Genomic DNA, 19470 nt, shown 5'->3' with positions numbered 1-19470 from the left:
CTAAATCAAATTCTTTGTCAAATTAGCAGCTCAGAGAGCTGCCTGGTAGGCTGCAGAATCTGTGCTGGAAAAGGATTTCCCATTTTGGTTTGATTCTGCCACCTAATTTAGCCATCTGTTAGCTGATCTTGGAACTACTCTGTGGATATGTTTAGCACTGCCAATTCTGAAGGAGCTGGGATTTGACTGCCGAGGTAGATGGGGCTGCATGGTTCTGTGACCATGAACATGAGTGTGTATGTAGTGGTTTTGACTGTTTGTGAAATCGGTATTTCCATCATCCCCCTTTCCAATCACAGTCCCTAAGAGCTGCTTTCATGCTTTCTGAGTGCAGAACTGGATCTTTGCCTCGAAGCTGCATCAAAGCCAGACTGTGAATCTTGTGCTGTGGCACTGGGAGAGGTGAACTCGGAAGATTTGTGGAATAAAATTCAGCAGCTCCGGAGGCTGATCATGGAAATCAAAGAGGAGAGATCATCAGATGAAGCACGACAGTTTTTCCCTTCATCCCAGTTAGACAGTCTAGGAGAGCCCCAGTTTACGAGTAAGTGCATGTACTCATTTTATGGAACGGTACAATGAAAGTTGCCCAGTCTCTGTGGCAGTTCAGATAGTGTCACAAGCAGGGTACGAAATGCTGTTCAACTTCTTACCTGTCAAAGTGCAGTTCAGAGGAAATAAACTGATGAAAATGGTCTTTAAATTTTTTCCCCTGGTATGTTTTGGTTTATGCACATAACCTTCATGGGAACAAATGTGTGATTTCTGTGTTTGAGTTTTTCTCTCTAACCTATTTTCTTCTAATAAGAATTAAAGCATTTTTTTCTTCTTTTATGTCCTATATAGATTACTGTTTAAAATGTAGTCTGATAATGTTGATGAATGTATAAATCTTTAGCGATACTTAAACTACTATCCCAGGTTTGTTCTATGTGATGTAAAAGCAGTCTGGGGATTTGAATGCAAGTAGCCATATGTTGTATTTGGTGGTGCACTGGAGCCAGAAGACTGTATTTCAGTTGCCCGGTCACTTAATGCTGTAGCCAGCATATTCATGAAGGTGTTTCAGGCCAATATGCTACTGGCAGAGTTCAACTCAGAAATTTATTAAAGCTCCATTAAAAAAAAAACCAAACCAAAAAAACTCCCCAATTTCTTTTTCTTTTTGACCTATCTAAGCTCTGCAGCTGTAATTTTCTTCACACAGATGTGAATGAATAGCTACACTAACGAGAGCAGTGTGAATCTAGACTTAGCAGCATAATGTTTTTATGGAGCAGACACAGCTATAAGTTTGGGGCAATTTTTTTGTTTGTAGGTTTTTAAATTATTTTTTTAGCAAAAATCTTACTCCAGTTCATATACTAACTCAATCCTTCCCATCTGACCAATTTCTTCAATACTGACCAAAAATTAATAATGCTTACTAGAGACAGTACAAAAATGTCAAAAAGAGAGTGTAACTTCTACAAGTTAATTGAAACTGTAGTTGTGATCTAATTAGTTTGTGCATCAGGTAAACACTGTGTTGTTCACCTATCCCTCCTTGCTTCCTACTTTTCTCTTGTTGCATCTCTGTGATTCACTCCTTTATTTTAGCAAAAGAAAATATTGCCCTTTGCAATAAACATAATTCCACAATGGATTAAACTGTTCCTGTTCCAGTTTTGTAAGAAGAGGAATTAATGTGTTTATTCTCCAACAAAAAGAAGTTGGGTTATTGCTATACAGTTTGTTTGTGGATCAATAATGTGTTTATATTTTACTATATTAACCTGATCTACCTACTTTCACTAAACATGGAGTTTGTTTTAATTGTGATGACATACCTACTTAAAAATTACTTATGAGACTTAATATTTTCCCAACACATATATAGTCAGTCGCTGTGACTGAAAATCTTACAAGTAACACAGCCATGAAAACCTGGTTTTTTTCCTAGTTTCCTTTCCCAGCAACAGAAAGTTTCCATTAAGAAGGAAGTCTTCTTCAAAAGTAGCCTTTTTTCAGGCAAGTATTTCATCCAAGTTTGCTTTGACCATGAGTTTCTAACATAAAATGTTACTTCAGTGGCAATGGCAGTAGTTATAGGCATGTGAAAGTTTTATTATGTGTTAAAAAGCAAGACATGGAAATCAAATTATCTCTAATATTTTTTTTTCTTGACCTTTTAAGGTATTCAGAGAGTTGCAAATGAGCCAAAGCTGGAGTTCAGTCTTGGTAAGATACAATTTTGAATTTTTGAAATTATAATGGCCTGTGTGTGAAGAGTTTTTATGTATATAGTGTTATACAGTGTAGCATGTGACCTTTTTTAAAAAAATGAAGGTCTCGGTGGGAGAAGTGCCTGTGCATGCCTTTTGAAACACTGATTTTAGTTTCTTAATTGGTTGGAATGGGTAAGGGTTTATTGAATTCTCTAGTGCTATGCTGCTCTACCAGGGTGAAAATCTGCCCAACAGCTTTGTGAACGTAGTTTTTGAAATACTACTTGTTTGGAAAAAGACATTTAATTTGAAGTTTTTGAAACAATATTCAGATAAAAGGACTGTTGCTTTAGAACAAACTTTATTCTAAATGTGCTGTTATTTGGTAGTGTGGAGGCAATGTAAATGTTTACCTGACTTTTCCATTTTATACTTAGTAATACTTAGTGTACTTAATAATTGGTATATGAGAATTATATATTGTTATAGTATGTAGCAGAATTGTTTTGGGAGGGATTCTATCAGCTCAAGCTTCCCCTTCCATTGAGAAGTACAGAATAATTCAGATTACTCAGTAAGTCAAGCAATCTAATTGAATAATGGTGTATTTGTAATACAAGACCAAGGAGCACAATATGTCAGCTCACACTGTGCAAAGGAAGCTTGGCTACTTTTCACTATTCTTTCAGTGTAAAAGCTTTGAAGCCTTTGAAATAGTAAATGAAATAATTATTTGCTGTAGAAGCACTGAACACAATAATTCTGTGTGGTAAATAAGAACGTTGATTAGTGGCTCCACTCTCTTCAGGGTCTTTGCCAACTGAAATGATCCTGTGATTACTCTCTGCTCCTGTGTATGGTAACACAGTCACAAATAGTGACTTTTCAAATATTTGATTCTATGTGCTTTCTGAACTAAAACTTGTCAAATTTGTTATGATGTTTACATCCATATGACCTGTGAATATTTATCTGATGTTGTGCAGCAGTACACTAAGAAACTTTTACTCAGTGTTATTCAGTATCTGTTAAAATTCACTCTGGTATAAAAACTTTTATAACATCTGTTGCAAAAGAAGTTTAAGAGGGAGAGGGAAATACAGATAAGTGTGAGCAGAATATTATATAAATATCAATTAGACTGTTCTATTTGGAGAATTTAAATAGTTTACAAACAAATGTCCTTCAGAAATTCCAAACACAGCAAACAGGATGGCATGAGTGATGTGGCTTCTGTGGTTCTGTTTTTGCTCCTTGCATTTTGGGGGCTTCTTTCCTGGCCTTGTCCTTGGAACTGGGTTACACTTGGCTTGTGTGCTGCTGCAACTACACTGATTGAAAAGCTGACACCTTAAAACTGTGCCCTTTGAGACAGACACAGTTCTATTTGATACAGCTATTTTTAGAATACCTTACATTTTATCTGTGTATTTTTTATCTGTATGTCTTTTAAAAATTAGGTATTTACGACATTACAAAAAATTTTTTCAAGTAGGTTATGGGTTTTTTTCTGTATAGATTATTTCTGCAGAAATTGTTAAATGTTGGCATGGAACAAAGGCCTATTCTCTGTTGGCAGGAAATCACCATGTTATATAATCATTAAGAGCAGATTTAACTTTTCTGTGCATTTCTATTTACATTTTATAGGTGATGTGACTGTAGTATTTGGGCAGAGCCAGCAATTGCAGCATTCCAGCAATAACAAACTCTCACAATGACTCAGGTGTAGTGTAGGAGAGGGAGGAAGGTGCTATAGGGACTGACTGCAAATCAGATGAGCAGTGCTTCAGGAAAAGTTGCTTTCAGTGCTAAATGTGCCCCAGCAGGCAGAAGTGTAAAAACAAAGTCAAGTCATTTTCAGACTTGTTTGGGCTTGTGCTGGATGGATCTCTGTTCACTCAGTGTCAGTATTTGTGTTTTGCATTGGGCTGTTTCTAGTTGGCATTTATGTGCTGTGGTTTGTTCTGCAGCAATATTGATTGAGTCATGATTTTATACGCTGGATCCTGCTGCTGCTCAGGTAGCAATTAGGAGCAGCAACGTACACCTCTTGATTTTGGCTGATACTCCTGTCCAGAGTCCGAAGTCAGGAATATTTGGCAACACAGGCAATTGTATAAAGGTGATTCTTAGTGTCTTGAACCTTAAATAGTACTAAATATTTAAGCATAACACATTTGCATTAGGGCAATCCGCCTTTAGTGACTGAACAGTCAATGAAATTCTTAGCAGTTATCCTTCTTACTGGAATATCAACATTCCCATGCCAACACTTCCTAGCTCCAGCAACCCCAGTCACCAGCACCGTGCTGTTGGTTTGTACAATGTACAGCAGACACCTCCTGCTGATGAGTGACACAGGAACAATTTAGCTGGGAAGGATGCACCTGGTGTGTGGCCCAGCCAGTTACAATTCCCCTCACAAGGGCAGCCAGTGGAGATGCCCCTGTGCTGTTCAGGTGGTTACTGGCAGGGCTGGAAGGGACTCTGCATCTGGGGAACACCCCTGCCGCTGGCAGGCCAAGGACGCTCCTTGACTGACACCATCCTTTGAGGGATTTTATCTAATTAAAGATGGGACATTCACTTCAGCTAATCAGGGACTTCCAAGATGTCTCTCTGAGATGAACCAAAGCATGGTAAGCAGGGATGAGAGAGGAATTTGCTGCAAGCAAGTGCCACAGGTATGATGTGTACCTGGCTTGGGTAATGAAATCTTAGGGCTCTGTAGAGTCATTTCAGCTTGATTAGGCTGGTATTTGGCATTTAGAATTTGGAAGGCAAATCTAGCAGTAAGATTTATAAAGCTGGTCTCTAGCCCTGAAAGAATGGCTTATGCCTGTAATTTTGTTCATATTTGTCATGTAATCAATATTATTATATTAGTTAAGTAGCATACTTACACATAGATATGCAAATAGACATTTGCTTCTATCATTTGATATACAAATGTGTTTTAATATATTAAAAAAATTGTAACATCTCATAATTGTAGTTTAAGTCTCTTGTCACTTGTTGGTCAATAAATAACATTCAGAAATGGAACTCCAGTAACTAAAACAAAATATAGCTTTTAAATAATATTTGAATGCTGCCAAATACGTGAGTTTTATTTGGGGACATTATAACTAAGTGCTGCTGTTCAGTGTTTGAAGTTCTGATAACTAAGTTTTGAAATAATGATATTAAAATTCTTCCTAGAGTTTTGTGTTTTGTTGTGGCAGTTACCTTGCAACATCCTATGTCCATAATACTCCAGAAAGCATTCCCTTCATAAAATGTCTAAATATTGACTTCTCTTATTTTACTTTAAAGTGCAATAAAGTGGTATCTTTTTTCTTTTTCTCTGAGGTTAAAACAAAGAATAAAGCTCACCTGAATTACAGCTTTACACTGCAATACATTCAGCATTATCAGGACTGTGCCTGTCTTGTAACATTACTTTAGAGTAAGAGCATGCTTTAGACAAAGATTTTTGTTTTTTATGTTCCTGGGGACTCTTTGGAAATGTGGATGATTTCTGAACCGTGTAGCTGCTGCTAGGTTTAACTTTGTTGTTTGGCATTTTGAGTGCCAGTGTTCTGCATGCAGTTCCATGAAGCATTGGGAGGTAGGATATGACAGCCTATGGAGGGTGATGAGTAGAGAGGAGGAGCAGAGCAAAAGGAATGAACTCGGATACTGGGCCTGAATAACAAACCAGTGAAACTGATAAAAATCTTTCCCATGACTTTGAAGTGTGCAGTTTTAGATCTTACATATATGTTTATTTTGAAGCTGCTCTTCTTGGTTGCTTCTCCAAAATATCCCAGCCCTTGAGCCCCAGATCTAAATAAATATGTTGTGGATTCCTGACTTCAAAGTAGCTGTGCTACATCAGTGTGAAGTGTGTGAGCCCAGCTGATGTATAATGTTATAGTTATGGGAGATAAATTATATTGTGCATTTTGAACACTATTGTGAAGTTTTCACGAGCTTGTGCTTCTAAGGGTATTTGGTAGTGAACTGGCAAAGCAGCACAAGAAAATTGCAACAATCAGAAAAATGAGGGAACAGGATAGAATGCATAGTTAGTGGTCAAGGTGCTCAAATGCAAACTTGGTAATGAACATGATGTTAATAGGGAGAAATAAATCAGAGGAAAAGAGGCAATAAGTTTGTTAGTTACTCTCTCAATAACCAACACAATTTTGGCGGTTTTGCATTTGTCTAATTGCTTAGATTTGTGAAGAGATGATAGGGGTGATAAGATGGCTGTAGTATGGTAATAGTAACCAAAATAGCTGTATAGAAAAAGTGTCTCTGCACATATTGTAGCATATTCAGGTGGTAATTTTTATGACAGCACCTGTCTGACATTTCCAAATGTGCTCTTTTTTTTTTTTTTTTTTCAAATATATTAAATCAATGAATTTTGATGGACTGTTCTATTGTTGAGTAACCTCTAGGTACTTTTCAAAGCATAGAGTAATGTAAATCTTATGATTATGTTTTTACAAAATCTCATTAAATAGTGCACAAATCACAGAAAACTTAAGCAAGTACTTGAAAGAATTAAAATGAAAAATTTCTAGGTGATTTGTTTATTCTTTTCACCAAATTGATACAAAAACAAGTCTATCTGTAAATGCTGAAGTTTTTATTCTCCACAATCTTATTTTTCCCCAAGTGATAATGTGATGCCATCCCTTTGGAAGGTCTTGAAGCAGATTTAACTCTGCCTACTGAAAATAAATGGTACATTGATGCTGCTCAAAGAGCATGACTGAATGATTTTTTCCAATTCTGAAACATAATCTGGAGCTTTTTCAGCAGCAGCTGTTCCTGGAAGAATGATAAGCAGAAAGACTGGTTTTATCTTTACCACTGACTTGAAGCCAGTCGTGATCCTAGTAGAATTTGCCCATTTGGTTATCCTTCTGCTTCATCAAATTACGAGTTGGTGAATAAATGATGCTTTGTCGTGTTAGCCAAATAAAATTGTAAAAAAAGTCATCATCGCACTTTTGAGTAAATCTAAAAAGTGATCATCTCCCTGTGAATCAAACTCACAGTGTCACATATTGGTCAGGGATATTTCTGCCTCAAAAAAAGTTGTGTTTGCCATGTTAGAAACAATAGCAGCAAAAATATAAAAATGAAGGCTGGGTTTGTGAGTTTTAAATTTTATTTGTTCATTTTGCTCTTTTTGTTGTAACAGTTTCCTGAATTTTACTTGAGTTTGTTCTGGTCCCACACAAATTCCATCTTCCACCAAACCAGCTAGTCAGGTTTGTTTTTTTCCCCTCTTTGTTTTACTGATGTATCTTAGGTACTGTTACATCACAATAACAAATAGTAAATAAAAAGACAATTTAAATTGTCTTTTCTCAGGATGTAGAAAAGCTACCACATGATTGGAAAGAATGCTCTTGTTTTCCTCTGGGAGCTACTTGTTTGACTTCTGTCTGCTTTGAGACTTTTGCACTGCAGCATAAGATGCCTTCAATGCAGTTTATTCTTAGTAACTCAGTGTTGCTAGGATGAGTCCTTATTTGGCTGAAGGAATCCTCCCAAAGAGATAGCAATTCAAGCCCAGCCTGAGGCTGTGTTGGCATGTTTTGACTTGGGACTTGTAATGTTTTTGCAGTAGCTCCTGCAGGAATTTCTTCTTTCTTCACTTCTGCAGGACAACTTGAGCCAACTTGCAGTCGGTTTCAGTGCAGATAAAGCAGCAATTGAAACAGTCTTCCTAAAGGTTCTAAGGTAGTGAATGCCTATCATCTTTGACATCATGCTGTCACCTCTCTTGGCAGTGTTTGATGATGGATAATGCATACCCAGCAAACGGATGAGTGATGTTGAGTTAGTGACCCTGAGGAGAGTCAGCTTTTCTTGCTGTACTCCTGCATTCTCCTGCACTCGCAGTAAGCTTTCTTTGTTATATGCAGCCATTGTGTGAACATTGCTGAAAAGTGATTTGAGAATGGATTTGCCAAGATCCCACATTATTTTTTTTATCCACCTCTCCTCCCAAAGTACTTTGCTCACTTTAAAGAAGGCTTCTGGGGTTCTGTGATAGCCCTTGCCACACTGAGTCTGACTGTCACAGACATCCCTTTCACTAAAAATCCTTTCTTTAGGATTTTTCCTTCTGGGAAACTGAGGCCCCACAAACAAAAGGTAAACAATAATTATCTGCTGCTGTGGAATGCAAGAGGGTGATCCGTGATTGGTCTCGTGTGGATGTTTTGGTTCAGGGACCAGTCACAGCAGAGCTGGCTCTCACTCTCTGTCGGAGCCAGCTCGTTTGTTATAAATCTTTTCTAGTCTGTTCTTAGCTTAGCAGCTTCTGGAAATCTTTCCTTTCTTTTTTCTTTTAGTATAGTTATAATGTAATATATATATATAGCATAAAATAATAAATCAAGCCTTCTGAACATGGAGTCAACATTCTCGTCTCTCACCTCATTTGAAAACCCTTGTGACCACTGTCACATCTGACTGTTTGGAGTTTTTAAATAGGCAGCTTTCTGAACCACTGCTCCTTCATCATTGTGTACCTCTTTAAAGCATCACTCCTGAGTTTTGCGTGTTGTGTACTCTGTCAGAAAAAAAAGGCCAAAACTGTCTATAGACTATCATTAAGACTTGGTAATGTTGGAAAAACAAATCCAGGAAATGGAGTTTGTGGGGTGGGGTGTGGGTGTTGCATAGACACATATCCCAAAAAGCTCAAAACCAGAATCCTTTCAAAAACTCATATACTTGTTTGGTTTTTGCCAGCTTAAGTGGGTTTGAGTCCTAGAGAATTAGGTTGGATTTTTAAATTTGTACCTGTAGGCACTGTAATTCTAGAAATCTATCCTTCAGCCCCTTTTAGGGCAGGGATTATCTTCATTTGCACTTCAGCTAGAGAAGCAGGATGCCGTCACAGTCCTTAAATATTAATCTGTACTAATTGCAGGGCTTACTGTGCAAGGACTCAAAAATTGCAAACATGAAACTTGGGAAGATATGTGAACAGTGTTCTCTGTGTTTTTGCATATTAAGAGAAACTGAAAATTTTGTTTATAATAATATGTACTTTACAGTTAAATAGAGTTCTTATTAAATTATCTGTATAGTTATACATATATATAGCTATTCTATGTAGTCCATAAATATGAATTTTTTTTTTGTCGCTGAAAACCCATTACATCTTGTGTAGCATTACTCATTTTTGTTATCTGCTTTCTTTCTGTGTCAGTAAGAAGCAATTCCTAATAGAAGTAGTCGCAGAAATATTTGCAACTTGTCAGCATCCATTGATACTTAATGATTTTCATTAACCAGCTTTGACTTGTGTAAATTCCTTTTCTGTGTAGGTGTTAGAGATTAAAATTCTACATTACAAGGTGCTATGTAGCAGTTAGTCCCCATGGTGGGCTTGTTAAATGCAAGGATGTTTATATGCTCTGAGGTGGGTCAGAGCAGAGGATGAACCAGCATGAGGGAGCAAATCATTACTGTCTGAGTATATTCCAGTGTGATGGATTTACAGGAATCTGCTGATGTGCTGATGCAAGTAGTAAGAAACATGAGGATGTTTTGAGTATCAATATTAAACCCAGGTGCAAACTGAGTTTCAGGCAGTTTTCTTCCATTCTGCTCCATGAAATTGAAGTATTTTCTGTTTCCAGAAGCTTTTGTGAAAAAAACGTATTTGAACTACTGTGAGAAAGTGGTTGACGACCTTGTAAATATAAATATGTATAAATAAGGGCCGTGACTAAGGGAAACTTTTAAATCCAATAGCCTAAAGATTCTCACAACGACTTTCATGTTTTGATATAAACACTTATCTAGAGATAAATTTTGAATAGCTGTGGCTAATCTGTTTAGAGAGGAGTTTGTACATGCCTGAATTTTAAAAGCTGTTTAACAGTTGAAAGGGTTTTTTGGAATTTAGCCATTCTGAGAGACAGGGGTTTATCATCTTAGCTCTTGAGTGATGCAGCAGATAATAGGATTAAATTCTGTCAGAAATGTACAAATGCTGAAATCTTGTCAGTTATAAAACTGCTTTTTATAAGTCCATGGAAAAAAAAGGATAAGACTAGGAAGGACATTTCTTTTTCAAACCTTAAATAAATAAAATCGGTAGACTTCTTAGTAAAATCAGGTATTTTTCTTCATATTGAAAATGCGGCTTTTGTGTCTATGGCATGTTTTTCTTACAGACTTTGCAATTGCTGTCTCATGCTTGCAAAATTCTTTTCTCCAAAATTTCAGAGGCAAGGCTGTGTCTGTGCTGAAAATAGTTGTTTTCTGTGAAGAGGGGCTCCAGTTCAGTATCCCAGTGAGGCAGTGCTAGAAACAGATTAATGACAAGAGCTCAATCTTAGCATGGGTTCATCTACCTCATTCCATGCTGCTTTGCCTGAACTATTTCTAGTTTCTGATGTAAAACATTCATAGCTATCAGGAATATAATGGTAATTTGTAAGGCTGTTTGAAAGTTATATATGGAAAAGGGCTCCAAAATTACTAAAGAATTTATAGATATAGGTAGAGATTTAATGCAATTCTCTCAGAATTGAGATTTTGTGAATTTTTTCTCACTTAGGTATTAAAAAAACACCAAAAAAGAACTAGTGGATACCTTAATTTGTCCTTTAGTATTTTCACAAGCATCGTGCTTGACTTCTGAATTATTAGGTGTTCTGGGGAATGTGACGTTAATTTTTCAGTTATTCTGATGAAATGGAAAACTTATATTTTTAAATACAAGGGTATTTTTAAACTAGTTCATAGGAAAGTAGGATTAAAGATCATTGCATTAGAGAGAAGTTTTTTTTGGCACATGCTGCTGCGGTTTTTTCATCATTATTTTTCTCTTCCTGCTTTTGTCCAAAAATATACCTCCTACTGTGCATACTTTCTCCTATTTGCCTTGCCAGTCTATTGCTCTTCCCAGTTTCAAGATTTGAACCTGATTTTCTCAAATGAGGCTCTTCAGATTCCCGAGGATGGCTCCCGCGTGGGTGTGGTTGATCTCAGCAGGAGATTTGAGTTGCTGTTTGCGCACACACAAATGTGTGCGCATCATTTACCCCTTCAGGCTTTAGGATCTTGGAGTGGCTGAAGAGGGTGAGTGGGAGAAGGTGTGGCAGTTCAATGGCTGAGCTGGGAAGGGGACAACCATGGCCTACCTGGCAGTTTTCTGCCATGGAAGGAGATTTTCTTGCCAGCATCTTCCCAGTGAGAGTGGCCCTGAGCGCACTGTCCCGCTATATCAGAACACATCCACAGGGACAGCCCCTAAGTGACTGGGTGGCTTTGTGCTTTCCTGGTACATGATAAATCTATCACTGATTTCTCTGTGGGTCCAGGAAACTTGTCTGAATGAAGAGGACAGACAAGGATTTAGAATCCTTATTGAGAATATTGTATTGATCCTTATTGAGATATTTGTACTCAGAGAGACAAATAAGGATGAGGTGTTCCTTTGTTAGAGAAGGATCTATAAGACTTCCTTACCCACTGTGATTTGGATGGCAGTCCTGGCCCTGCTGCCTTCTTCCAACCTTTCTCAGCCTCACAGGAAGCTGACATTTTAACTCTTCAGAATGCAAGAGATTTTTTTTTTCCTAACTCCTTAACTGTGCTGTTGTCAGGGAAGCTTAAAAGGTATGCAGTGTTTGCACAATGTTTTCAGCAATAGACATTGGTCTTCTCCTCAGCTTCATAAATCTTTTAAAACTACACTGTTTCTTCTAGAAACAGTGCTTTTTCATCAAAATGCAAAATGTGGTAGCATTAAAGTTTTAAACTTTATATCTATTTAAAAAAGAAATTGTGTGTACCGCTAAGTTTGCTGAAAAGCCATTTTTAGTATCCCTGGCTGTGTGCTTCAGTGCCTGACATCTTAGTTTTCTCTGCTGCTGCCTAATTGGGCCTCGCAGTCCTGGGATTTTTTTCTAGGCATAAATGAAAAATAAATTTTATTTGGAATTACTGGACAGGGATAGTTGGGATTTTTTTTACTGTGAGGGTGGTCAACCACTGGCGCAGTGCTTGGAGGAGGTTCTGAAGTCTTTGTCCTTGGAAGTTGTAACATCCAGGTGGATGCAGCCTGCTGTGGTTGACCTGCTTGGACAGGGGGTTGGACTTGTTAAACTTGAGGCTGATTCCAAAATCTGTGTGCCTGGAATTTGTCATGTAACTTTGCAGAAAGAGTCTGGAGGCTTCTTATAGCTGGTAGTGATTGGTTTGACATGAACTCCTCCAGCATTCTGTACTGTGTATGGACAGTAAGGTATCTGTTGATCCTTACTGTTGTTGATACCTAGCTTGTGATCTAAAAAATCTTCAAGTTCTCTAAATAATCACTTATAGTTATGTTGAAATTAGACTGTTTAAAATGGTTGCTCTCTATGTGGACTCAAGCTGTTCTAGGGAACTTTCACCCTTGCATCATAATTTAACCGTTATGTGGGGCACACTGAAGACACCATGAAGGATCGAAGAGCAGCCTGAATAGCCTTTCTTTTTGGGCAAAAAGAGTCAGGACTGGATAGAGTCAGCGATTGTTAAAATAGTTTTGTGGATGCTCTTGGCCTGGATAATATGTTACTGGTGCTCATTTTTATGAATTTTTGTATATGTGCAAAGGTGCAAAGTCTTTTTTTTTTTTTTGTATGTTCTTTCAAGGAACAGTTATTCATGGAATGTTTGCAAAATGAAAGCTTGAAGTAAAAAATGTAAACTTGTATTTGCAGAAGTGGTGTTGGCCAGGAATAAAATTGAAATGGAGTTTTACCCTGAGTTTAAACTCTTAGCCCTTTCTCTGCAAAGAAAAGAATTTGGGTCAAAGACAAAATAAACTGATGATGACTATTAAGTGAATAGTGCCCTTTTTCCGATGGGGTGGACCTCAGTTCTGGAGTGATTATGGACAGCAACCTGAGTTCAGTGGTACCGGAATGTAAAAATATATATGTAAAATACCAAATTACGATTGTGTTTTGTGCCCTCTATGCCTGCTGGCATGAAAATCTCCCTTTTTTTGCAGTCAAGGTGAGACAGCTTTGAGTGGATACAAGCAGACTCTCAAGTCTTCCTCTCTCTTGTGTATTTGTTTGCAGCTTTTTGTGGTTTGCAGCTGTTATGTTAGAGGTGGGCAGAATGCTAAAACCCATGGATCTCCTCAGTGTGTGACCCCTTTCTGGTCCAGTGCTCTGCTGAATGAAGAGAGGCACTGGCCCCATTTCTCCTTCAGCCGCCCCGCCGGGCGTGGTGTGAAGGAAATCTGCAGTGATGCTTTTGCAGAGTGTGGACGAGCAGCCGTGCCGTGCCACTGCCTGCCAGCCCGAGCCTGTCAGGAGAGGCGTGCGGCGTTCAGATCCTGACAGTGCCAGCGGTGGCCTTGGAGCTGCTCGCGTCGCCAGGGCTGAAACAGTCGGGACGTGCCCTGGAGCCAGCCTGCAGGTGTGTAGGGACCTCCTACGGCTCAAAGCTTCAACACCTGGGCACTTCACATACCTCCAAAGCCAAGTAGCAGGTGTATGGAGTCTGAGTATTCTTTTTAAAACCCACTTGTGGATATCTCTGGCTTGTTGAGAGTTTACTTTCAACTTTTTTACTGTTGCTTTTTGCAGTTGGTCTTTTCTAACCTTCAGCCCAGACTGTAGAGCACTTCATGAAAAATTGCCTAGGGAATTCCTTCCATCTCTTTCCTTGTGTATCTTTCTCTGTGAAGGCAAAGTCACCTCATAATTCCAAAAGGGTAGAGATTATTTGGAAGACAAAAAGCAAGCAAATTATTTAGAGGTTATAGTAGTCACAGAGTTGGTGCTTCTTGTGCAGAATGGTAGTGACTAAACAGAAATGGAACAACTCTCTGTTGTTAGGCCAATAATATATTAGCTGAAAACATTTTTAATAACTCAAAACATGATAGCTCTTGACGTTTTTGACTCTTTGCTGCATTAGCTGAACCTTTGTGTTTCAAGTGGCAGTTGTTAAATACATCTCTGAATGTGCCTGTAGAAATAATTGTGGTAATACTTTCATGTTATAAAACATTTCCCAGTGGACTTTTTTTTTAATCCTTATATGTGGAAACAGAAGTTACATAAATAGAAAAACATTGAATTAATAGAAGACCAAAGTAATCCTCTCCTTTTGAACACATTAGTTATAAATGTACTTATTTTTGGAAATTTTGAAATGCATGGTCTGTGGTGAGATTTGACTCAAGAATCAGGTTCTTCTGCAGGCCCTGAGAAAACTGAAATTCTCCTAAATGCAGCAGCACGAAATCCCACGCAACAGGCGATGCAGCATGACTAGCAGACTGACCTGAGGTGCTTTACTGAAAACAAACAAAATGCTTAAGAATGCTTTTCTTAATTCTTTTACCCTTACTTACCCGCTGCGGCAAATAAATTTTCTAGTCCAGTTATGGACACTTTAATTATTATTATCAGCCATATTTTTAGAGTGGTCTTTGCCTATTATGTGGAATATAAAGCTGCTATATTATAAAGAAGCATTTTAAAAATTTACTTCAATCTTGTTCCAATGTTCAAAACAAGCTAAAACTTCAGTCTGGAATTCTCTTGCTTTTAAGATTGATTTCTGAGAGACTGAAGGCGTGTAGAATTTCATTATGATGAGTTAAGAAGAATTTGGTCCCAGCATTCCATAAAGATGAGAATTCTTCATACCTGAGAAGCTGAGGATTGTTGTCTGTAGGATTGTGAATTATCTGCTTTAAAAACTGAAGTGGACTAGCACTCTTTTCAGCTTTGAGATGAAGAGCTGCAATACCTAGGTAATTCAAGATTCAGATCTCTAATCTACCAAGGGGTATCTCTGAAGAGACAAATAAAAGTTTTTGGGTTTTTTCTGGTTGTTGTTTTTGTTGTTGGTTTTGGGTGATTGTTGTTGTTTTTATCATTTTTTGTGTCCTCTTAATCCTAAACTATTACTCTTTGTACAAATGAGTGAAAATAATTTAAAATTTTAGCTCTGAAGAAGTCGGCTATGTCTTTACATGTGTCAACATATCAAAATCAAGGCAGTTTCAAACATATTATTGTTGCATGTAAATAGCCATTGTTCACCCTTGAAGAAACTTCTGCTAGAAATATGAGTGTATTTATAGTATAAGGATTAAATTTTCTGTTTCGGGTCTTACTCCTTTGTAAAAATCATTAATGTCTCCCCTTTAAAATCTTCTTCAAAATACTAAGAGTTGAAAATTTAGAGTAATAATTATGAGCCAATGTCTTGGGGGGGAAATGATCTTGGTTTTGATTTTGAAGGAACTACATATACAAATCTATTTGCTGCTTTAAAAATGTACTTTGAAATAACCTCTAGGCAACCACAACAGCTCACGACGGTGTTTTTCACCCTGTACTTTTTAGAAGGGCGTTTGTCTGTACCACCAGAGTTTTCATGCCTGAGGTACATCTTTTGGAGAAGTTCAGGAGTAAAGGTTATTTGTTCAAAATACACAAGTAAACAAATGCAGGATGTTCATGTAGATGGACTCCTTGAAGCTCGTCCTCTGACATGATCCTTGACCTGTGAGGTCGTCTTATTTCTGGACTCTGTCATTTATGGGAAAAAAACCCATATTACGTTTTCTAAAATTCCTTGTGAAGGAGTTCTACTTTGCTATCTTGTGCAGGTCCCATGCTATTAAAGCAATCTAAATTATTGGTCAGAATGACTGCTTCAAAATCCTCTGAGGAGTTAATCATTGTCTTTTATTTGGACTTCTAATTTAGGTATTAATCCAGAATTGCCATCTTTTCAAGCAAGTCTTCTGTATGTTAGAACATCTCCTTTTAACTACAGCTTGAATGCAGATTATTTAACATTTATCAAGCATTTTCCTACCAGCAAATTTAATCATTACTGGACTAAAAGTGATTGTTCCGGATTGCAGAAATCTATTTTCTCCTTTGATTAAAAGCGTGTCTTACTCTTCTTTGCCTTGTCTTTGAAGTACATTTTAGTCTGCTTTCCTTTGAGATGTATGGGTTTTGTTTTGCTAAAAGGTCACCTCTGGCATATTGGAGAGATTAGTCAGTGGTTTGCATTGTGCTTTCTGTAGAGGACCATCTTTTTAGGCTATCTCACTGGTCATTTTCAACATCAGACACCATGCAATGAGAACCAGTTGTGAATCAGCCTGACATTTAAGCAATCCAGCAGAGTGGGGGGTTAAAATGAAAAAAAAAATTACAAACATACAGGTAAATAATACACAACCTACTTTTTTTTAAAGGCCACGATTTACCTCTTTTGAGCGCTACACATGGAGAATACTACAGGGCTCAAACATTCCTGCCGTCTTTCCTTAGGGTATGTTAAGGAGGTGGTTTTAGTGAGGGTTTTTCATTATTTTATTTTTGGGGATTTTGTTTGAATCTTACGAAGTTGAAATGACATCACTTTCTTGTCCCCTTACTTGGCACAATGAAAGGAAGGAACACAGCTCTTCTCACACAGATGAATTCTAAGGCTGTTCAGTAAGACAGTAGACATATAGTTTGCTTTTATTATTGTCTGTCTTTTATTTTGTGAGTTACTATTGTTAATATAGCTCCCTACTGCATCTTGTCCTGGTATCTTCATTTGATTACCTGTAATATGTAGCATTTTTACTTAAAGAAGGAATTAATAGTTTTATTCACCAGCAGAGTCTCATGGGTATCAGGGCTGTGACCACACATCAGTTGGCTGACAATTAATTACAGAGCTATCTCCAGAGAATTTTACACAAAGTGCTTAATGTAGCATCTAAACCTGCAGCATTTCTTAGGTGTACTTATGTCAGTGTTAGCATCAGCTGGTTTGGGTGGCTTGTCCGGGTTACAGGTGGATCACTTCCTCCTGGGAGCTGGGCTCCAGTCCAGTTCTCCTGTAGCTGGGCTTCTACCCAGAAGCCAGAGTAGCTCCCTTACAGCCGCTCAGAGCAGCTGGTGTGCAGCAGAGAAGCAACCTGAAAGATTTCAGGTTGTTTAGAGCTCTTCCTGAACCTTCTTGTCTGCTGTAGTTGCTGGACTGTGTTGCTTGACTGCCTTCCTTTGTTTTGTGAGGGGAGCTGCTTTCCTCATCAAGCATGAGAGTATCTTGTGAAGATGCATATGGTGACATGGATTTGGAGTCAGGCTAAGCAACAGCTGAATTTTCTTTACATATTAGAAAGAATTCTATCTCTACAGTCACGCTGAGGATCAAACCCATGTAATACTACACTTGACAACTGGTATAGCAGTGAAAAAATGCTCCTGTCAAAGGAAGCAATGCGTATGGTTGTAATAAAAACAGATGTGGCAGACTGAAAACTTTGAGACTTGGCACTTCTGTTTCTTTTCATTTTCTTGTGGTATTGCTGATGTATTTTTTTACATTTATTTTATTTCCAAAGAGATGTAAAATGTTAGGAAGCAGAAGAATATATTTTTTAAATAAAATCTTATAGGTTCTTATTGATTTTTGTTGAGATGCCAGCTGCACTCATCTTATTTCAGATGAAGCGATTACCGGTATAAGCTTATGGTATAAAGAAGGTAGTAGTTCAAAGAAAAATGAAATTCTGCTTACCATTTGCAGATCTTCTGATTCTGCATTTGGTACTTTAACTTTTAACCACTCATTTTTTTTTGATAGCTAGAAATCTGTGACAGAAATTATAGCAAGATTACTTTGTCATTAGATACTTATATGACAATATTAGGAGAAGGTGAAGGAGAAAATAGTATTTAGCTCTGTTTCCATGAAGATTCAAACCCTTTTGTGGTGTTCTGAAATACCAACAACACCATAACAAATTGCAGCCTTGGAATAGCAGTATCAAAATTTATTTTGATAAGGATGTATTTTGGATTAGTGATGTATAGCAAGTTTTTGTAAGGCTTCAAGCCCCTGCCCCCTTCTTTCTTAATTTCTCTCACTAGAAAACTGAAGATAAGAGCCTAAATATCATTAGGAGGTGGTGCCTTGAGTAGAATAGTTTTGAACAGACGGAAGGAGGGTAATTGATAATCTAAAGCAAACAGCAAGAGATCTGCCTTGCTCTCACAAGTCTACTGCATCTCTGAGAAAGTTTGCTGTGCTATTAGAGTCACAGTGTGCTCAGTAAGGAAATGCAGTCTTTTTGGGAAAAAAAATATTTTTGCAGTTACTTGAAAGCGATAAACAGACATATGTCTTCTCAGACACATTTCCAAAAATCACAGAAGTTCAAAAATCTTGATCAAAACCAGTTTGTTTCATTACTTGAGGAGCTTTCCTAAGCCAAGCTGTAAGTTCTCTTCATGTTGCTGTTGTGTAGCTGAAGCCTAGAGCATGAAGATGATGGAATTCAGTTCTCCACAACTGTAAATAAAGCTGGAGCAAGATTGTGGATGTGCTGGAACAGATCGTCTGATGTTAGCAGCAGATCAATGCACAACAAATGCAAATAGCACTGGATGGGTACTTAACACATGTAACCACGCCTTCGATCCTGCAATGCAGATGTGATGCCTGTGAGCTGTGTTGATCCAGTCAGCCTGTTTCCTGAGCCCCTTGCATCTATCATACTTAAACCCCTAAGTGTATGGGGCTAAATAGCAAAGCTATAAGAGGAAATAGGCCTGTTCTAGCATGTCAGAAGAATTGAAACCCCATTGCTGGCAATGGGCGATGAAAAGTTGCAAATTAAGCCTTTGCATTGCTGAGGAGACTTCTCTGTCTGACCATCCAAGCACCAGTCTGGCAGTCAGACTCCACCACCTGAGCTGGGATCAAACCTCCTTTGCAGCTACACCCCCCATGCTCACACAGGCCTTAGTCTGAAATAGATCACCTCTGATTTTCACGGTGGTAATTCTAACCAGATTAATCGCTTCATCTGCAAATAAGATGATGAGTGCAGCTGGCATCTCAACTCATGGGCATGATCGCTTATCAGCGTACAGCATTTCTCCCCAGCAGCATTCATGTGTATCTTACTTCAATGACTCATAAATAATCATGTTCTTTTAGCTGCAAATTAAGTGGGTAATGACTGAGGTTTTTCTGGGCAGCATACTGATAGATTATTTATGGTTAGTACTGTTAATATTGTTTTGTGTTTGTGGGGGTTTATTCCCCCGAAACCTGTACTTGTAGAGATGTCTTAGAGATTTTTTTTTTATTATTAATTTGGTAAGACTTCCCTGTCATCTTTCTCCTCGGATTGTTGGTAGAAATTTTCTTCCTGCTGTTTATTACAGACATCCCTGAAGGATAT

At 37.9% G+C, this 19470-nt stretch overlaps 1 protein-coding gene across 2 annotated transcripts in view; it reads left to right on the top strand.

The window, feature by feature from the left end:
* The first annotated feature begins 337 nt into the window (after positions 1-337).
* INPP4B (inositol polyphosphate-4-phosphatase type II B) overlaps positions 338-19470 on the top strand; it is a 192201-nt gene continuing 173068 nt past the window's right edge. For both annotated transcript variants that reach the window (XM_005427765.2, XM_031062590.1), the window contains exons 1-2: positions 338-544; positions 2176-2220. In XM_005427765.2, the coding sequence (XP_005427822.1) occupies positions 454-544; positions 2176-2220 (136 nt within the window). In that variant the 5' untranslated portion in view covers positions 338-453. The remainder of the gene's footprint in view (positions 545-2175; positions 2221-19470) is intronic.

This window comes from Geospiza fortis, unplaced genomic scaffold (assembly GCF_000277835.1).
Source record: "Geospiza fortis unplaced genomic scaffold, GeoFor_1.0 scaffold35, whole genome shotgun sequence".
NCBI classification, from domain to species: Eukaryota; Metazoa; Chordata; class Aves; order Passeriformes; family Thraupidae; genus Geospiza; species Geospiza fortis.
The sequence above is the reverse complement of the archived record's forward strand: the minus strand, read 5'-3'. Positions and strand labels throughout refer to the sequence as shown.